The sequence below is a fragment of the Toxorhynchites rutilus genome, chromosome 1, assembly GCF_029784135.1.
Source record: "Toxorhynchites rutilus septentrionalis strain SRP chromosome 1, ASM2978413v1, whole genome shotgun sequence".
Lineage (NCBI taxonomy): Eukaryota > Metazoa > Arthropoda > Insecta > Diptera > Culicidae > Toxorhynchites > Toxorhynchites rutilus.
This window is the reverse complement of record NC_073744.1, coordinates 100,122,120-100,140,668: the sequence shown is the minus strand read 5'-3', so window position 1 is coordinate 100,140,668 and position 18,549 is coordinate 100,122,120. Positions and strand designations below refer to the sequence as shown.

General features: G+C 41.8%; 1 protein-coding gene across 1 annotated transcript in view; it reads left to right on the top strand.

Annotated features, from left to right (window-relative positions):
- LOC129764259 (syntaxin-binding protein 5-like) overlaps positions 1-9,980 on the top strand; it is a 48,072-nt gene extending 38,092 nt beyond the window's left edge. The window contains exon 3 of the mRNA XM_055763182.1: positions 9,298-9,980. Within this exon, the coding sequence (XP_055619157.1) occupies positions 9,298-9,560 (263 nt within the window). The 3' untranslated portion in view covers positions 9,561-9,980. The remainder of the gene's footprint in view (positions 1-9,297) is intronic.
- The last annotated feature ends 8,569 nt before the right edge of the window (positions 9,981-18,549 follow it).

Below are 18,549 nucleotides of genomic sequence, written 5' to 3'. Positions count from 1 at the left end.
ACTTTGCGGACCGCTCACGAGATTTCTCGTTTTCGCGTTCCTTCCCTACGGACTTGTGTGAAATATATATATAATATATATACAGGGTTTTCCATTTCGGGCTTCCGAGTATATACAGCCCTGCGCTGACAACCGTTTGACATAGCTGTCAACCAATTGTGTCAATTGTGCAAAACAAGGCGATGCGTCTGATATTGAGATGTGATCGACTAACTCCACGAAGATTTATGCTCGAATGCCTGCAATGGATGTCAGTGAGTCAGCGTATTAAGTACTGCACGCTTACGTTCATATATAAGATGACTAACGGTATGACACCGAACTATCTACAAAACACGATAACGTATGGGAGAGATATTCACCGATATAACACAAGACAAGCAAGTGACCTCAGAACCATGAACTTCCGAATGTCCTGTACCCAAAATTCACTTTTGACGTAGGACTACGTCTTTCATTTCTATACCGGGGTGTAAAATCAAAGTTTCGAAAACGAAAGCGTTACGCCGGAGACCGAGATTTTGAGCGTTAATAGCTCCTAAACAACTGAACGAAATGGTATGATAAACACTTCATTCGAAAGATAAAATGTCTACGCGTTCTATACTTGTTACTTTTTGATCCAAAAACTTGTTTCAATAGTCTTAAAATTGCTTTCAAAACAGGCTATTGAAATCACCAATCGGTATATAAGCGAGCGCCACTCGGAAATCCACTCAGTTCTAATTGAACAGCGATTGGAGCATGTTGTCGCTTGTCGCTTGTGGTGAAGCTCTTCGTTTATCATGAAAGCGCGGATGAACGGTGTCACCAAGAGCCTGTTTGTGCGCCCTAGGCCAGAAGGGAATCCACCAGGAGGAGAGTGATGCCACAAACGGTTCCCCGGGAAGACATCGCTACACACACATACACGCGCGGAATTCCTTCCGTTTGGATGCCATTCAGCATCGAGAAAGTTCCGGAAAGATCTAATCATTTCTGGAAAATAATCTGCCAGTTCCTCTGGGAATTTAAAAATACATTCATGTGAAAGAGTTTATTTTAATGTTTTCTAACCATATAACACAGCGATCAAATACATTTGATTTTGTAATTTTTCAACCAAGTGTAATTAGCAGGAAAGCTTCTGAAGATTATTCTTCCCCATCAGTAGGATATTTCCGTATCCAATATTGTATGCGTACGCAATCGATTATTGCTCAGTCGCCGAAAGTTTCGAGCTCAGAGAGTTCATTCCCCTCTAGTTTGCCTTCCAAATTGCCATCGTAAACCACACCTTCTCTCGATTCAATCACACACAAAAAGCATACTTAAGCGATATTCTGGTGGTGAGACACATTCATTTTTCGTGAGGACATCGACAAGACAACATCGTTGCCTAACGTGCTGGAGGAGGTGGACGGCGAAGGATCGACACATACACGCGCAGAATTCTTTCCGTTTGGATGCCATTCAGCATCGAGAAAGTTCCGGAAAGATCTAATCATTGCTGAAAAATAATCTGCCAGTTCCTCTGGGAATTTAAAAATACATTCATGTGAAAGAGTTTATTTGAATGTTTTCTATCAATGTAACACTGTGACCAAATATGTTTCAATCAACTGCTATTAACAGATGGTTATCGAGTTAGCATTAACCACTGGTGGGCTTCCAGTATCGAGGAAAATGTGGAAATATCTAATCGTTACTGAAAATAATCTGCCAGTTCTCCTGAGAATTTAAAAATACATTCATGTGAAAGAGTTTATTTGAATGTTTTCTATCAATGTAACACTGTGACCAAATATGTTTCAATCAAGTGCTATTAACAGATGGTTATCGAGTTAGCATTAACCACTGGTGGGCTTCCAGTATCGAGGAAAATGTGGAAATATCTAATCGTTACTGAAAATAATCTGCCAGTTCCCCTGGGAATTTAAAAATTCATTCAAGTGAAAGAGTTTATTTGAATGTTTTCTATCCATGTAACACTGTGACCAAATATGTTTCAATCAAGTGCGTGATATCTCGGCTTATGTCCAATCACTACAACCTAAACGCGCATCTCTATCGCATTGGGCTCGCAGCAAACAATCTTTGTGATTGTGGCGATGGCTACCACTACATCGAGCATATTGTCTGGTCGTCTATCCGGTTCCATGCTGCTCGCTCTCAGCTCTCTAGAGCACTGAGAGCAAAAGGCAGACAATCGGATATCCCCGTCCGGGATATCTTAGGTAGCCGTGATCCTGATCTTCTGCTTCATCTATAACTGTTCCTCAGAAACGCCGATGTCAACGTTTAATGATTTTTCCTTCGTTGTGTCCCTGTTTCGTATCCCTCTTATCCGATCTATAAACTTTTACTTAGTCGCGGCAATACATACACACACTCTTTACAGATACTCGGGTCAAAGGTTGTGCAGTCCACTGATGATTCAACAAAAGCCAAAGGTTGTACCGCTCATGACAACTCTACACGAGCTGATGATTGCGCCGGCTAGTGACCATTCTATCCTGGATTCCTCGAGAAGACGCACCACGCTAGATATGGGGTACAGACTAGGGGGGCGTTGCTGATTAATGGTCAGCTGCATCCCAATAGGAAGTATCCCTTGTCGGGATACGAAATTATCTAATCATTTCTGGAAAATAATCTGCCAGTTCCTCTGGGAATTTAAAAATACATTCATGTGAAAGAGTTTATTTTAATGTTTTCTAACCATATAACACAGCGATCAAATACATTTGATTTTGTAATTTTTCAACCAAGTGTAATTAGCAGGAAAGCTTCTGAAGATTATTCTTCCCCATCAGTAGGATATTTCCGTATCCAATATTGTATGCGTACGCAATCGATTATTGCTCAGTCGCCGAAAGTTTCGAGCTCAGAGAGTTCATTCCCCTCTAGTTTGCCTTCCAAATTGCCATCGTAAACCACACCTTCTCTCGATTCAATCACACACAAAACGCATACTTAAGCGATATTCTGGTGGTGAGACACATTCATTTTTCGTGAGGACATCGACAAGACAACATCGTTGCCTAACGTGCTGGAGGAGGTGAACGGCGAAGAATCGACACATACACGCGCAGAATTCTTTCCGTTTGGATGCCATTCAGCATCGAGAAAGTTCCGGAAAGATCTAATCATTGCTGAAAAATAATCTGCCAGTTCCTCTGGGAATTTAGAAAAACATTCATGTGAAAGAGTTTATTTGAATGTTTTCTATCAACGTAACATTGAGAACCAAATATGTTTCAATCAAGTGCTATTAACAGATGGTTATCGAGTTAGCATTAACCACTGGTGGGCTTCCAGTATCGAAGAAAATGTGGAAATATCTAATCGTTACTGAAAATAATCTGCCAATTCATCTGGGAATTTAAAAATACATTCATGTGAAAGAGTTTATTTAATGTTTTCTAACCATATAACACAGCGATCAAATACATTTAATTTTGTAATTTTTCAACCAAGTGTAATTAGCAGGAAAGCTTCTGAAGATTATCCTTCCCCATCAGTAGGATATTTCCGTATCCAATATTGTATGCGTACGCAATCGATTATTGCTCAGTCGCCGAAAGTTTAGAGCTCAGAGAGTTCATTCCCCTCTAGTTTGCCTTCCAAATTGCCATCGTAAACCACACCTTCTCTCGATTCAATCACACACAAAAAGCATACTTAAGCGATATTCTGATGGTGAGACACATTCATTTTTCGTGAGGACATCGACAAGACAACATCGTTGCCTAACGTGCTGGAGGAGGTGGACGGCGAAGGATCGACACATACACGCGCAGAATTCTTTCCGTTTGGATGCCATTCAGCATCGAGAAAGTTCCGGAAAGATCTAATCATTGCTGAAAAATAATCTGCCAGTTCCTCTGGGAATTTAAAAATACATTCATGTGAAAGAGTTTATTTGAATGTTTTCTATCAACGTAACATTGAGAACCAAATATGTTTCAATCAAGTGCTATTAACAGATGGTTATCGAGTTAGCATTAACCACTGGTGGGCTTCCAGTATCGAGGAAAATGTGGAAATATCTAATCGTTACTGAAAATAATCTGCCAGTTCCCCTGAGAATTTAAAAATACATTCATGTGAAAGAGTTTATTTGAATGTTTTCTATCAATGTAACACTGTGACCAAATATGTTTCAATCAAGTGCTATTAACAGATGGTTATCGAGTTAGCATTAACCACTGGTGGGCTTCCAGTATCGAGGAAAATGTGGAAATATCTAATCGTTACTGAAAATAATCTGCCAGTTCCCCTGGGAATTTAAAAATTCATTCATGTGAAAGAGTTTATTTGAATGTTTTCTATCCATGTAACACTGTGACCAAATATGTTTCAATCAAGTGCGTGATATCTCGGCTTATGTCCAATCACTACAACCTAAACGCGCATCTCTATCGCATTGGGCTCGCAGCAAACAATCTTTGTGATTGTGGCGATGGCTACCACTACATCGAGCATATTGTCTGGTCGTCTATCCGGTTCCATGCTGCTCACTCTCAGCTCTCTAGAGCACTGAGAGCAAAAGGCAGACAATCGGATATCCCCGTCCGGGATATCTTAGGTAGCCGTGATCCTGATCTTCTGCTTCATCTATAACTGTTCCTCAGAAACGCCGATGTCAACGTTTAATGATTTTTCCTTCGTTGTGTCCCTGTTTCGTATCCCTCCTATCCGATCTATAAACTTTTACTTAGTCGAGAACCAAATATGTTTCAATCAAGTGCTATTAACAGATGGTTATCGAGTTAGCATTAACCACTGGTGGGCTTCCAGTATCGAGGAAAATGTGGAAATATCTAATCGTTACTGAAAATAATCTGCCAATTCATCTGGGAATTTAAAAATACATTCATGTGAAAGGGTTTATTTTAATGTTTTCTAACCATATAACACAGCGATCAAATACATTTAATTTTGTAATTTTTCAACCAAGTGTAATTAGCAGGAAAGCTTCTGAAGATTATCCTTCCCCATCAGTAGGATATTTCCGTATCCAATATTGTATGCGTACGCAATCGATTATTGCTCAGTCGCCGAAAGTTTAGAGCTCAGAGAGTTCATTCCCCTCTAGTTTGCCTTCCAAATTGCCATCGTAAACCACACCTTCTCTCGATTCAATCACACACAAAAAGCATACTTAAGCGATATTCTGGTGGTGAGACACATTCATTTTTCGTGAGGACATCGACAAGACAACATCGTTGCCTAACGTGCTGGAGGAGGTGGACGGCGAAGAATCGACACATACACGCGCAGAATTCTTTCCGTTTGGATGCCATTCTAATCATTGCTGAAAAATAATCTGCCAGTTCCTCTGGGAATTTAAAAATACATTCATGTGAAAGAGTTTATTTGAATGTTTTCTATCAACGTAACATTGAGAACCAAATATGTTTCAATCAAGTGCTATTAACAGATGGTTATCGAGTTAGTATTAACCACTGGTGGGCTTCCAGTATCGAGGAAAATGTGGAAATATATAATCGTTACTGAAAATAATCTGCCAGTTCCCCTGGGAATTTAAAAATACATTCATGTGAAAGAGTTTATTTGAATGTTTTCTATCCATGTAACACTGTGACCAAATATTTTTCAATCAAGTACTATTAACAGGTGGTTATCGAGTTAGTATTAACCACTGGTGGGCTTCCAGTATCGAGGAAAATGTGGAAATATCTAATCGTTGCTGGAAAACTAATCTGCCAGTTTCCCTTGGAATTTAAAATTACATTCAAGCGAAAGAGTTTATTTTAATGTTTTCTATCCATAAAATATCCATATAATACATTTGGGTTTGTGATTTGTCAATCAAGTACAGTTAGCAGGAAAGCTTCTGAAGATTATTCTTCAGAACAAGGTTTTTCGTATCCTATATTGGATGCATAGAACCTTGTGTCTCCAACGTAACGCTCTCGTTTTCGAGGTCCCCCAAATATTCATTTATTCATTCATTCAGAATGGATTTAGATTCAACTTCAAACAAATGATCTCTAAATCAACGATAGTCCTACGTCACCCTTGCGGTTATACCATAGATATAACCCACTTCCTGTTTTTTACAAAGGATATCGGCTTTACAATACATTACCAAATGAAGCAAAGACAGCAACAAGTCTTCGAATGTTCCGTAGTATCTGTAAAGAGTTTTTGAAGTATGATTTGGATTTTTAACCCAGTATAGAATCAATGTTAATCAATGTTAGCATGTAAGATGACGAAGTTATAACGGATATTTGTGTTTCTTATCTTATGACTATGATGATGATGGTATGTTATTCGTTTGGGGAACTTTAGTCGTACTTTTTTTGACGTAGAACTACGTCTTTCATTAAGGGTGCCAAATCAGAAAACAGGTCACGTTGAAATAAAGTTAACGTTAATAACTATTTTTGCCGTGAACGGATTTTGGCGATTCACATACTAAACGAATCGGAAATTCCGTAAGATTTGTTTAATATGCTATACACTAGAATCCCCTGGTTTGTAAATGGTTAAAATTCATGAAAACTTGAGGCGTTTCCATTTTCCCATACATTTGTTCTATCCATTTGTGTGCTTTCCCGAACAGACCTGTCTATAACGAGCAACTTATCGACGACCAACGGAGGGGAAATCGTAGGATTCAAAGTCCCCATGAACAAAGGAAAAGTAGAAGAATGAAGAGGAATACTTGCCTAGAGTATAAACAGTGGATCTCGCTGAGGCAAACTTTCATTCGGCATCGGACTGTTGAGCAATCCAGTTCACTTTTCTTTCGCTGTGCTTCGATCGAAGATTGGACCCCACCAGTGGTAATCCAACTTGGATATCGTCGTTTGGTTTTTCTGTTCGTTTTTCGCGTTATTCGTATCGTGTTTTTTCTTTCCGCGTCATAATTTGGACGCTTCGCGTAGTGTATGATGAGCAAGAAGAAGAGGAAGGCAGGTTCGAGCCCAGCAAAAAACGAACGCTTTGCCAGGGGCAATAATATTTCGAGGCAAGCGTCATCCAATGATGCACGCGATGTTGGTGCAGTGAAAAGCGCTCGCACTGAACAGAGCCTTCGCGAGTGTGACATCGCATCGCACAACAGCGAAGTAGGCGATTTCGGCACGTCGGTCGAAAATGTAAACGCCGTTACCGAGGCAACAACCAAAATCAAGCTCCCCCCGCTGGTGGTGAAGGCGGTCGCTCTTGACAAACTCATCAGCGAATTCGAATCGATGGGTGTTACAGCAGAGTACAAGCTGTGTGGCATAATTTAGTCTTTTCCCAAGCAGTTAACATTGTTTGTTTTCCGTCATCATAAGAACTTCGTTGGTGCCTTTGAAAATGCATCAATGCATTAAACTGACTTTGGCTAAACTATGGCGAAGCAGGCGTTAAGATTGTGCGTAAAAAAAATATTTGGGGAATACCAAGCATCTTGGATGTCTTACTGGAATGTTATAAGTTATTTGGGTTCGCGTGCCAGTTGCAAAACTGCTTCAGCTAGGATTGCATTGCTACTGTTTTCGAGGTTGTTATTAACAAAAAGAGTTTATTTCGCTTGTTTAGTCACCGAGAAAGTAAATGTCGTTCTGGAATTTTGTATGTGGTTTCGCTTGCCAGTAGCAAAACTTCCTCCACTAAGGGTGATAACACGTACAGAGCATCGAAGACTGCGACATCCCAATTATGAGAACACTTGACTAAGATATCCTAAAGGATATCTTAGGTAACCGTGATCCTGATCTTCTGCTTCATCTATACCTGTTCCTCAGAAACGCCGATGTCAACGTTTAATGATGTTTCCTTCGTTGTGTCCCCGTTTCATATCCCTCCTATCCGATCGATAAACTTTTACTTAGTCGCGGCAATACATACACACACTCTTTACAGACACACGGGCCAAAGGTTGTGCTGATCATTCAACAAGAGCCGAAGGTTGTACCGCTCATGACAACTCTACACGAACTGATGATTGCGCCGGCTAGTGACCGTTCTATCCTGGATTCCTCGAGTCGAGAAAGACGCACCACGCTAGATATGAGGTACAGACTAGGGGGGCGTTACTGATTAATGGTCAACTGCATCCCATAAGGAAGTATCCCGTGTCAGGCACACGTACAGAGCATTGGAGACAGCAACATCCCAATTACGAAAACACTTGTAATACTAACCTCGAGCCAACCGCGAGTAATCGGTTACATATTACTAACATAGATAATAAGAAAAATTGTATTGAACTCCCGGCCCCGTGAGGCTAACGCCATATGAGCCTTTATAAAAATATATATTTTGGAAAAAAAAGAACACTTGTAATACTAACCTCGAGTCAACCGCGAGTAATCGGTTACATATTTCTAACTAACTAAGCAAACATTGTCAAAATATTGAACTCCCGGCCCCGTTAGGCTGACGCCATATGAGCCTTAAAAAATATTTATTTTGGATAAAAAAAAGGGTGATAACTGCGCTTCTCTCGAGCATGAGAAAGAAATACAACTTTTTTTCGAGGCCAGTAATATTAACAGAAGCGCTTCTTTTGGGAATAGCGCAAAATGATGAGAAGTGTTTTATATTCCTAGTAGTTTCAAGCCACCAATGTATGGCTCTGTATGCATGCTATGGCGAACGATTGTTTGGCGCTTGGTTTACGTTGTACGAACGATACCTAGAGGTGCGACTCCTTTAAGGCCATAGTGAATAACATGTAGCATGATATTTGATACTTGCAAGTGTTGTCATTGTTGTTTCCATGCGGTGCCAAAGATATGTTGATGTAGTTATGAGATGAGGAATAATGGTGCTGGTGCAACATGTATATAATCGACTCTAGCCGAGTCTATGTCAATTGCGAAAAAGGCAAAAAAAAAGAAAAGCGAGGTAAATTTTCATTGCATTGACATGAAATAAATTGCGACTTACGATCAGCTAGTGTATTGTTTAGCGAGGGCAAGAATCAATCATCAATCAATTATCGTCAACAAATTCTACAATGAAAAAACAATTTCAGAGATTATTCTACTAAGCAGTTGTTTCTAAATTTTCACAGCATTATAGAATAATATCCGAAAGTATAAATAAGCGACTTATATAGAATAACATCGTAGTTCTACGTCAACAATGCGGTCGTATCTTGGACACAACCTCATATAATGTTTTTTTGTAAGAAAAACAAACGGAAAACGATTTATTCCGTTTTTAACCCGTTCATTACGTCAGTGTGCTCCATCCATAAAAGTATGCACATCACACTGGTGTTCGTAACGAAAGGGTTAAATCAATGATCTATAATAATATGTATCTATCTCTATATTCTTACAGTTGGCGAATCTAGTGGAAAAGCAAACAAATCAGTTGCTAAACATATCCCTGGTTCTAGCAGCAACATTCAGGAGCTGAATACAAGAACTATATCTGCAACATCAGAAGTTGGTCGAGCCCACCAACTGATGCTAGAAAGAGGGGATAAACTAGGACAACTTGAGGAAAGAACTGAACGTATGGCTAGTGAAGCACAACAGTTTTCTAACTCGGCACATTTATCAATGAATAAATATAAAGATAAAAAATGGTATCAATTGTAATTTGTGTAGTATAGACATTGATAAGTAGAATGTAGAATCATCAGAATAGAATATTCCTACAAATAGAAAAATTGTTATCTTTTTAACTCTTTTACTTAAAAGAATGAAAGTGGAATGTGTAGGAATTTCTTCCACGGCATAATTGATGAATTGTCACAATTATGAGAATGTATCGTTATTAGGTACAGAAACGTTATATGTAAGAAAACGCTCGAAACAAACAACGACCACGCCGCTGCTTTAGTTGTTACGACTGCTTTAGAATAAAAATGTTATAGATGATTGATCCAAATATGTGTGCGCTGTAGTCTGTGCGACAAACAGATGTTGTAAATATTGCATTTTAATAGTAACTATGAATGTAAATATGTTGTTAACGCTAGGTCATTGCATAATAAAACTGAGCGAAATATTTTTAAACATTTGCATTTTTTGAAACTATCACAACCAATCTAATCTATCTATGTAAATAAAAATGTTAGCAAAATCTGTTGGTAAGCGGAAAACCCGAAGAAGGGATGGTCCGATTTTAGCCTTCTTTATTTTGTTGTATTCGTTACTTCCCGTAAAACAATATAGTGGAGAGAAAAATCGGAAAATTTTCGAAAAATCCTGAAGGAAGGGGTCGGAAAATTCGGAAAATTGAATTCCCACATGTTCGAAAATACCTCATAATAAGCGTTGTTAGTCCATTCGATCTTTGCGCTATCGAAGTTGATCTTTGTTCGTAAGTGGAAATGGATTTTCAGGCGAAATAACGCATTTTTTTTTGACGTAGGACTACGTCTAACCGGAAGATATAGGGGGTAAAATGAAAATCTAGGCACTAAACAAGTAGGAAAAAAATGCAAGATTTGAAACGCTTATAACTCGAGCATTTCTCAATAGATCGCAAAGGTTTTTGCATCAATTGATAGGAAATATATCTACGCATCTATCATAACGAATAACATTTTTTCTTGAGCTAAATAATTGAATAATTGTGAAATATCAAGCATTGTCCAAATGCACTATGTGCCCATTTTTGATTGGTCCATTTTGTGCTCCTCAAATCGTACCGACCAAAACGGGCAACCAGAGCAGCAGCGAAATACAATGAAGCACGATTGGAAAGGAAAAAGAAAAAAATGGGTAGGTTATATCTATGATATAACCACAAGGTTGACGTGGGACTACCTCAGCTTAGCAATCATTTGTTTGTTAGATTAAAATTTTGATTGAATGCAGCAATTTCCGAATTCAATTGAATTCAATATATTTGCTTTGTGAGTAAAAAGATAGTATAATGCCATGTAAGGTCAATTCATGCAATAGATTATGTTCTTCGTTACTGTCTGTGTTAAACAAACACATTTCAGTCATAATAAAAATGACCCCGATTTGCATGTATTTGCAATGCCGATTTCTCCAGGCACCTTGGTTTAGAAGTCTTTATTAGGTAAACACATTTCAGTCGGAACAAAAATACCCCTGACCTGCATGAATATGCAATGCCAATTTCCCCACACTCCTTGGATTTAAAGTCTGTGTTAGGGAAACACATTTCAGTCGGAAGAAAAAAAACTCCAATCTGCATGAGTTTGTAATGCCAATTTCCTCAGGCACCTTAGTTCTGAAGTCTGTGCTGGGGAAATACATTTCAGTCGGAACAAAAATGCCCCCGACTTGCATGTATTTGCAATACCAATTTACCCAAGCTCCACATTTCAGTCGGAATAAAAATATCCCCAACTTCAATGTATTTGCAATGCCGATTTCTCTAAAGCTGCTTGGTTTTGAAGTCTGTGTTAGGGAACACAGATCGGTGCGAACAAAAGTTCCCATACTTTCATGTGTTTGCGATGCCGATTTCCCCAAGGCTGCTTGGTTTTGATGGCTGTGTTGGGGAAACCGTGAATCGGGCCTTTTAAAACGAGGTAGTTGGGGCGTTTAGATAACGGTTAACATTTTACAGTTATACAATTGTTTATCTGATGAAAAATAACATTTTATTAATTGCGATAGAAGCGTAGGAATATTCCGTATCAATTGATGCAAACATCTTTCCGATCCAGTAAGAAATGTTCGAGTTATAAGCATTCGGAATCTTTCATTTTTTCCAGCATGTTCTATGTTTAGGTTTTCATTTTACCCCCCATATACTCCGGTTAGACGTAGTCCCACGTCAAAATATGAACGAAACATTGGTCGCAGTCTCACACATGCGTAATTCTTGAGCCAGCCAGTCAGCTTAAAAATCCCTGGACTGGATAACATCTCTGCTGGACGGGCTGGACGGCGAGGGATCGAGTGCCTTTCTCAAGGCAAGAGGGCGGAGGTGGTAGCGCTGGAGTAGAATAGAGTAGAGTTTTCAAAGGGCCTTTCTCAAGGCTAGAGACGAATGAACTGAAAAAGTTTAAAGTCTCTATAATACAATACCTTCCTTCTTTCCTTCCGTAGCGATCATTCTTTGTGTGGACACCGACTGGACAACATAGTTGCTGGACGGGCTGGACGGCGAGGGATCGAGTGCCTTTCTCAAGGCAAGAGGGCGGAGGTGGTAGCGCTGGAGTAGAATAGAGTAGAGTTTTCAAAGGGCCTTTCTCAAGACTAGAGACGAATGAACTGCAAAAGTTTAAAGTCTCTATAATACAATACCTTCCTTCCTTCCGTAGCGATCATTCTCATCTAAACCGTACACCACATCGTTTCGCATCACATCATATCACATCAACAAACCAACACAAGCAGCCATGTCTGGACATGGCAAAGGAGTTTCCAAAAATCCCGCTCGAACCGTGTTGGCTTGCATTCCCCGTAGGTGTATTCGCCAATTGCTCCGCAAGGGTAGCTAGGCCGAGCGCGTTGATACCAGTGCACCAGTCCACCTAGCCGGCGTTATATAGTTTCGGCCGTTGTAGTGATCGAGTTAGCTAGCAAGCTGCTCGCGACGATAAGAAAACCCGCCTACAGAACAGACGAGAGGCAAACGCAATCGCAAAACGGCATCAGGTAGAAGAAGAAATAAGTTTGTTTATACAGTCTGAAAAGCGCCGGTGGCAAAACCAGCCACCGTAAAAGACGGCGCTTTTCAGTGTCATTAAACAATTCAAAGAAGAGTTATTAAAAGCTATTCACAATACCAATGCCTTCTAAAGTGACATAATATGACATATAATATGAATTGAATTATTTTGTTTGTGCTTGTTTTTGAGCTTATTGGCGGTTAGAGTCTTTTAAATTGATCATTCAGTTTTCACAAACCCAGATATGGTTTCCGAATTAAAAGTGGCTTCAAATTACAACACATTGTATGCAGGATGGCATCACCGAATTTTCTCGATAGCAAGAACTGCTTTCTTTGGTTGATAACTGATGTTGAAAATTGTCTGACGTTACATCTGCATTGTATAGAAACATAACTAAGGAGCAATATGATGAGCTATGTATTTCCTGCTGCTCTGTTCTTATTTTTCGTGTGGACACCGACTGGACAACATCGTTGCTGGACGGCGAGGGATCGAGTGCCTTTCTCAAGGCAAGAGGGCGGAGGTGGTAGCGCTGGAGTAAAGTAGAGTAGAGTTTTCAAAGGGCCTTTCTCAAGGCTAGAGACGAATGAACTGCAAAAGATTAAAGTCTCTATAATACAATACCTTCCTTCCTTCCTTCTTATTTTAAAGGACTTCAATCAATTTACTGTTGGTTTTTAAGAACGCTTATAGCTAGTCTATTTCTCGACAGATCGTAGAGTTCGTCTCCAAAACCTCAGTTCTTTTTCATTTTTATTTACATTGTTTGCGGAGACTAAAAAAATTTAACAATTCATTCGTCTCCGAAGCCACAGTTTAAGGTACGGTAATGTGCTCAATGGTGAAATATATGATAGTGAATGAGCTGATCACCACCTATGAATTCCCTATCACAGTCATCATTTTGATAGTAAGATATGTGCATACGCCAAAAGATGCCCGGCGTTGAACATTTAATAAGCCTTCAGAAAAAAATCAAGAATCAACTATAAGATAGTGAAAAAAAAATGAGACAGTTTGTAAAAAAACGCAAAAACACAACACCAAAGGTTCTTTTCAGAACTCCCAAAATGTTCATAAAGAGTAAACAGTAAACTAATCCATATTTCAGGTAGATAGGTAGGTATTCACGTAGGAGAAGAAAATAAGACAATATATTTAAAATATACATTTAGCAAAAGCTGTCCCCTTTGTATAGTCCTACGTCACTCCGGTTATGTCCCCGACATTACCCACCCGTCTTTTTTTGCAGACTTATCTCACTTCTTAACTAGGCGAACCTAGCCAGAATTTTCACCTGTCCCCGGGCTTCTGAATACCAAAGGGGGACTAGGCTCTGCGGAATGCACGTATCTGCATGCTCGTGCTGTTTTAGTCCTGACCGAGAAATTGTCGGACAATAGCGCAGGTGCTAAGGATGACCGACTTTTGGATGCCGGCCAATTCCTTCTCCATGCTCAACACCTTTAGCGCTTCCAGAAGAGTCTTCGGGACAATTCCAGTCCCAGAGAAAACGACTGGAACAATTCTTGGGACCCCCTTAGCCCTCACAGTTCCTTGAGCTCCACGGCCAATGGTCGGTACTTGCAGATTTTGCGACCGTGGGTCACCTCCAGATTCTGGTTCAGTGGAATAGCGACATCGATGATGGTGACTTTGCGGTCGCTCTTGTCGTAAACCATTATATCTGGGCGGTTGTGGTGGATCGAGAGGTCGGTCAGAACAGTGCGATCCCAGTACAGCTTGAAACGGTCATTTTCCAGGACAGGTGCAGGCAGGTACCGGTAGTTTGGTACGTTGTCTTCCAGTAGAGCACATTGGAGCGCCAGTTGTCGGTGAACAATACGGGCCACGTTGTTGTGGCGCTCGGTGTAGGCTGCTTTGGCCAAAACGGGACAGCCTCCCATAATGTGCTCTATGTTTTCACCTGGTTGAAGGCACATCCGGCAAATGTCATCAACGTCTTGATGCCAACCGTACCGCCTGCAGTTTCTCGTCGGCATTATCCTGTCCTGGATGGCTATCATGTCGGCTTCTACTACTGAAGAGAGTTCACCACGCGTTAGCCACAGATTAGATGCGGCCTTGTCGACGTGTGGCCGATTCAGTTGATGGGGGTGGACACCATGCACATGCACTGCTCCCAAGCTGAAATCTTCTCCTCCACTGTCTGCAGGTTGCAGTTGAGTTGGTACTCCGCTTGCGCCAAGTGCAGAGCGCTGTATCCTCTGTCAGCGGCGCAGACAGCCCGGTATAGCGCGTTTTGGTTGGCGCGTTCTGCGAAGTACTCGCGCAGTTGTCGTACCTGGGCAACACACAGTGCAGATATGTCGACTATTCCAAGTCCCCCTTCTTTGCGTGGTAGTGAAACTCTCTCCAGCGCCGATTGAGGATGGTGTATTCCGGCCTCTTTGAATGCTTTCCTCATCCTCCTCTCAAGGTCCTCTAGGTCAGTTTTGCTCCATTTGACTACACCAAAACTGAAGGTCAGCAGGGGAATGTGTTGATCGCGCGTACCTTGTTCCCCGCGTTGAGGAAAGTCCTCAGGACACAGTTTACTCGACTCAAGAACTTGTCTCGCAGCTCCGTCTTGATGTCGGAGTGGCGAATCCCGGTGAGCTGTCGGAATCCAAGGTATTTGTAGGATTCGCCACGAACCATGTCTTGTATAAACTCGCCGTCATACACCTCGTAGCCTCCGGATTCGGTAAGTTGTCCCTTTAGCAGGTGGACACAGCGGCACTTGTCGAGGTCGAACTCCATGCAGATGTCCAGGCTTATTTCTTCGACAACCCGGATAGCTACACCTAGACGCTGACGTGAATCAGCGTAGACCTTGAGATCGTCCATGTAAAAGGTATGAGTCACTTCTTCGTGTGCGCCGTCGCCATACATTTTGTAGAGCTCCAATACCCGGACGAGAAACAAGTGAGGTATGGAGTCATAAGCCTTCCTGTAATCGATATAGGCCATGCTTAGGCTCCGCTGGTTATAAACCGCCTGGCCGACTATGGCTGCGTCGATGATGGCCTGGTCTTTGCACCCATGCGTATTTTTTCTGCATCCTTTCCGCTCTTATGCTATGACGTGGTGTTGTTCGCAGTAGGCAGAAACTTTGGCGGTTATGATGCTTCTTAATATCTTGTACAGACTCGATAGGCACGTTATCGGAACCCACGCTCAATTGCTGCACCAGCAAAGTTCTGTAGGCCGCACGATCACAGCAACTTGGTGACATAATTTCGCCGTTCTGCTGCCTCTTTTGTACGCCATCAGTCTTCCAATTGCGGCGCGCTTGTTTAGGATCCGTTGCTCCAATCCCCTTCGCCATGGAGGCTCAAGCCTTTCACGGAGATGTTGGAGCAGTCCGCCTCTTGGCCTTATACGGTATCCTAAACTTTTGACGGTCGCCACAGCAGCACAGTAAACCTTCAGTTGCAGCTCCTCCATGTTCTCAGCATCAACCAAGTGCAGCGGAAGAACGTGCTCGTTCATGAGCTTTACTGCACTTGTCAGCCTGCGAGAATGCTGCAACTTCGGGATCCTGGGGCGCGACAATGGGTCTATGTCACGAAACTGTGAGAGCGCCTCGTCGTAGTGGAAGACCAGATCGCGTAGTAGTTGTTGATCTGGCTGTGGATCTTCTGCCTCAGGGGGTTATTGTGCTGTTGCCTCCACTGGTGCTGATTCGCGTGCCCCATTCGCGAATGAATTGCTCAGCCGTACTGAACTTCGTCTCGACACATCGCTTGCTCTGTTTGTTCTAGAGCTTATTTCTCTCTGCACCTGCTGCTTGATCTAATCGACTTGCGTTTGGGAGGCATATTGGTGCGTACAATCGCTCTACGCCTCGCGTTCATCGCGTTTTGGTCAAGCCTCCCGACGAACTCTGGATACGCATCCTCGAATAATGTGAGTATTCGAGGGCGACCGCTCATGTCCGTCTCCAAAGCAGTGCAGATGTAATAGGCGCGGATCACGAATTCGTTCATTTCGTGTGTCCACATGATCCGTCGCCTAGTGGTACCCACAAGTGTGGACGACTGTCGTCTGGCAGTCGCAACACGTTTCGTAGGCGCAGCGTTTCTTGGGTGATGTCGATTGCTGCTGTTTCCTTGTGGCGGAAGCTCTTCGGGTTGAACCCGGCTGGTGGCCCGCTCTTGCACCTCGCCCTCCAGCCGCTGGCCGCTCGCTCTTACGCCCGTTCCAGGACCGGCTCCAGTTCGGGGACCCTCCTCGGGTGATCGTAGCTCCATTTCATGGGTGTATTTCCTTTGCCCGGGAGACAGCGGGTTGGCAAAGTATATTAGAGTCCCACCTTGCCAGAGGAACCTTTTCGGGGCGCCGCCCCTACCATGGAGACAGACGCACCCCTAAACCTCCAATGACCCGGAAGGCCTTCCCCGGGAGAGACTGTGACTCGCTCGCACTCGCTTTTTTTTTTTTTTTTGATAGAAAAGAAAATCGGAGACGAATGAATCGTTAGATTGAAAGTCTCCGCTTAAATCTAACGATTCATTTGTCTCCGATTTTCTTTTCTACTATTTTTGACGTAGGACTACGTATAACCGGAAGATATAGGGGTAAAATGGAAATCTAGGCACTGAACAAGTAGGAAAAAATGCAAGATTTGGAACGCTTATAACTCGAGCATTTCTCAATAGATCGCAGAGGTTTTTGCATCAATAGATAGGAAATATCTACGCATCTATCATAATGAATAACATTTCATTTTTCTTGAGATAAATAATTGAATAATTGTGAAATATCAAGCATTGTCCAAATGCACTATGTGCCCATTTTTGATTGGTCCATTCTGTGCTCCTCAAATCGTACCGACCAAAACGGGCAACCAGAGCAGCAGCGAAATAGAATGAAGCACGATTGGAAAGGAAAAAGAAAAAAGACGGGTGGGTAATGTCGGGGACATAACCGGAGTGACGTAGGACTATACAAAGGGAACAGCAAATATATATTTTAAATATATTGTTTTATTTTCTTCTCCTACGTGAATACCTACCTATCCACCTGAAAAATGGTTTAATTTACTGTTTACTCTTTATGAACATGTTGGTGGTTCTGAAAAGAACCTTTTGTATTGTGTTTTTGTTAACACTCGATATCCCCATCTTGTTCGGTTAAACCTTCCTGTTTAGCTATTGCGTTTGCCACTCGCCACAGCTTTCACAGCTGGAAAATTTCTTCCCATCCAGCTTGTGACATGTTGTACAGTAAGTTACATTCAATGCGACGTGCTGAAGCACCACTCAGTGTCGCATTGGAGACGATTTTAACCTGCAATTGAACATTTCCGATGACAGTGGTACAGTGTCTACTTTCAATGTGGGGTCATAATTTGGACCCCGAACTCTATGTTTACAAAAATGTTCAACTAAATATGTCGTATTACAGGTCCGTCCAATTAGCTATATGTCTAGCTAAATATAAATTACTGTACTTTCAATCTAGAAGCAATTTAAGAATTGGTGAAAATTGAATAATCGGGAAAGTCCCCAACCATCAATAAGCTCAGAACAACTGCCAAATTCTCATACTCATCATATCCTGGCAAACAATATATAGACAAACTTTTTCCTTCTTCTACCTGCTGCCGTTTTACGATTGCGTTTGCCACTCGCTGAAACTAGTTGTTGCTTTGATGAGCGCCGAACCGAAGCTGCTCTGTTCCTGATGCGGATTTTCTGATTGTCGTGAGCAGCTTTGCAAGCCAACTTGAGCACTCCGACGGCCAAACCTCTCTAATCGCTGTTAGGTATACTGGTGCTCCGGCATCAATCCGTTCGGCCTAGTTACCCTTGCGGAGCAATCAGTGAATGCGACCAACAGGGAACTGGAGACCTGCACGGTTCGAGTGAGACTTTGCCTTTCCCTTAACTTGTCCTCCTTTGTTACGTCCACACGTCCACGTTGCTGCTTGTTTTCTTTTTATGATGCGATGCGATGTTAAACGATGCCGTACA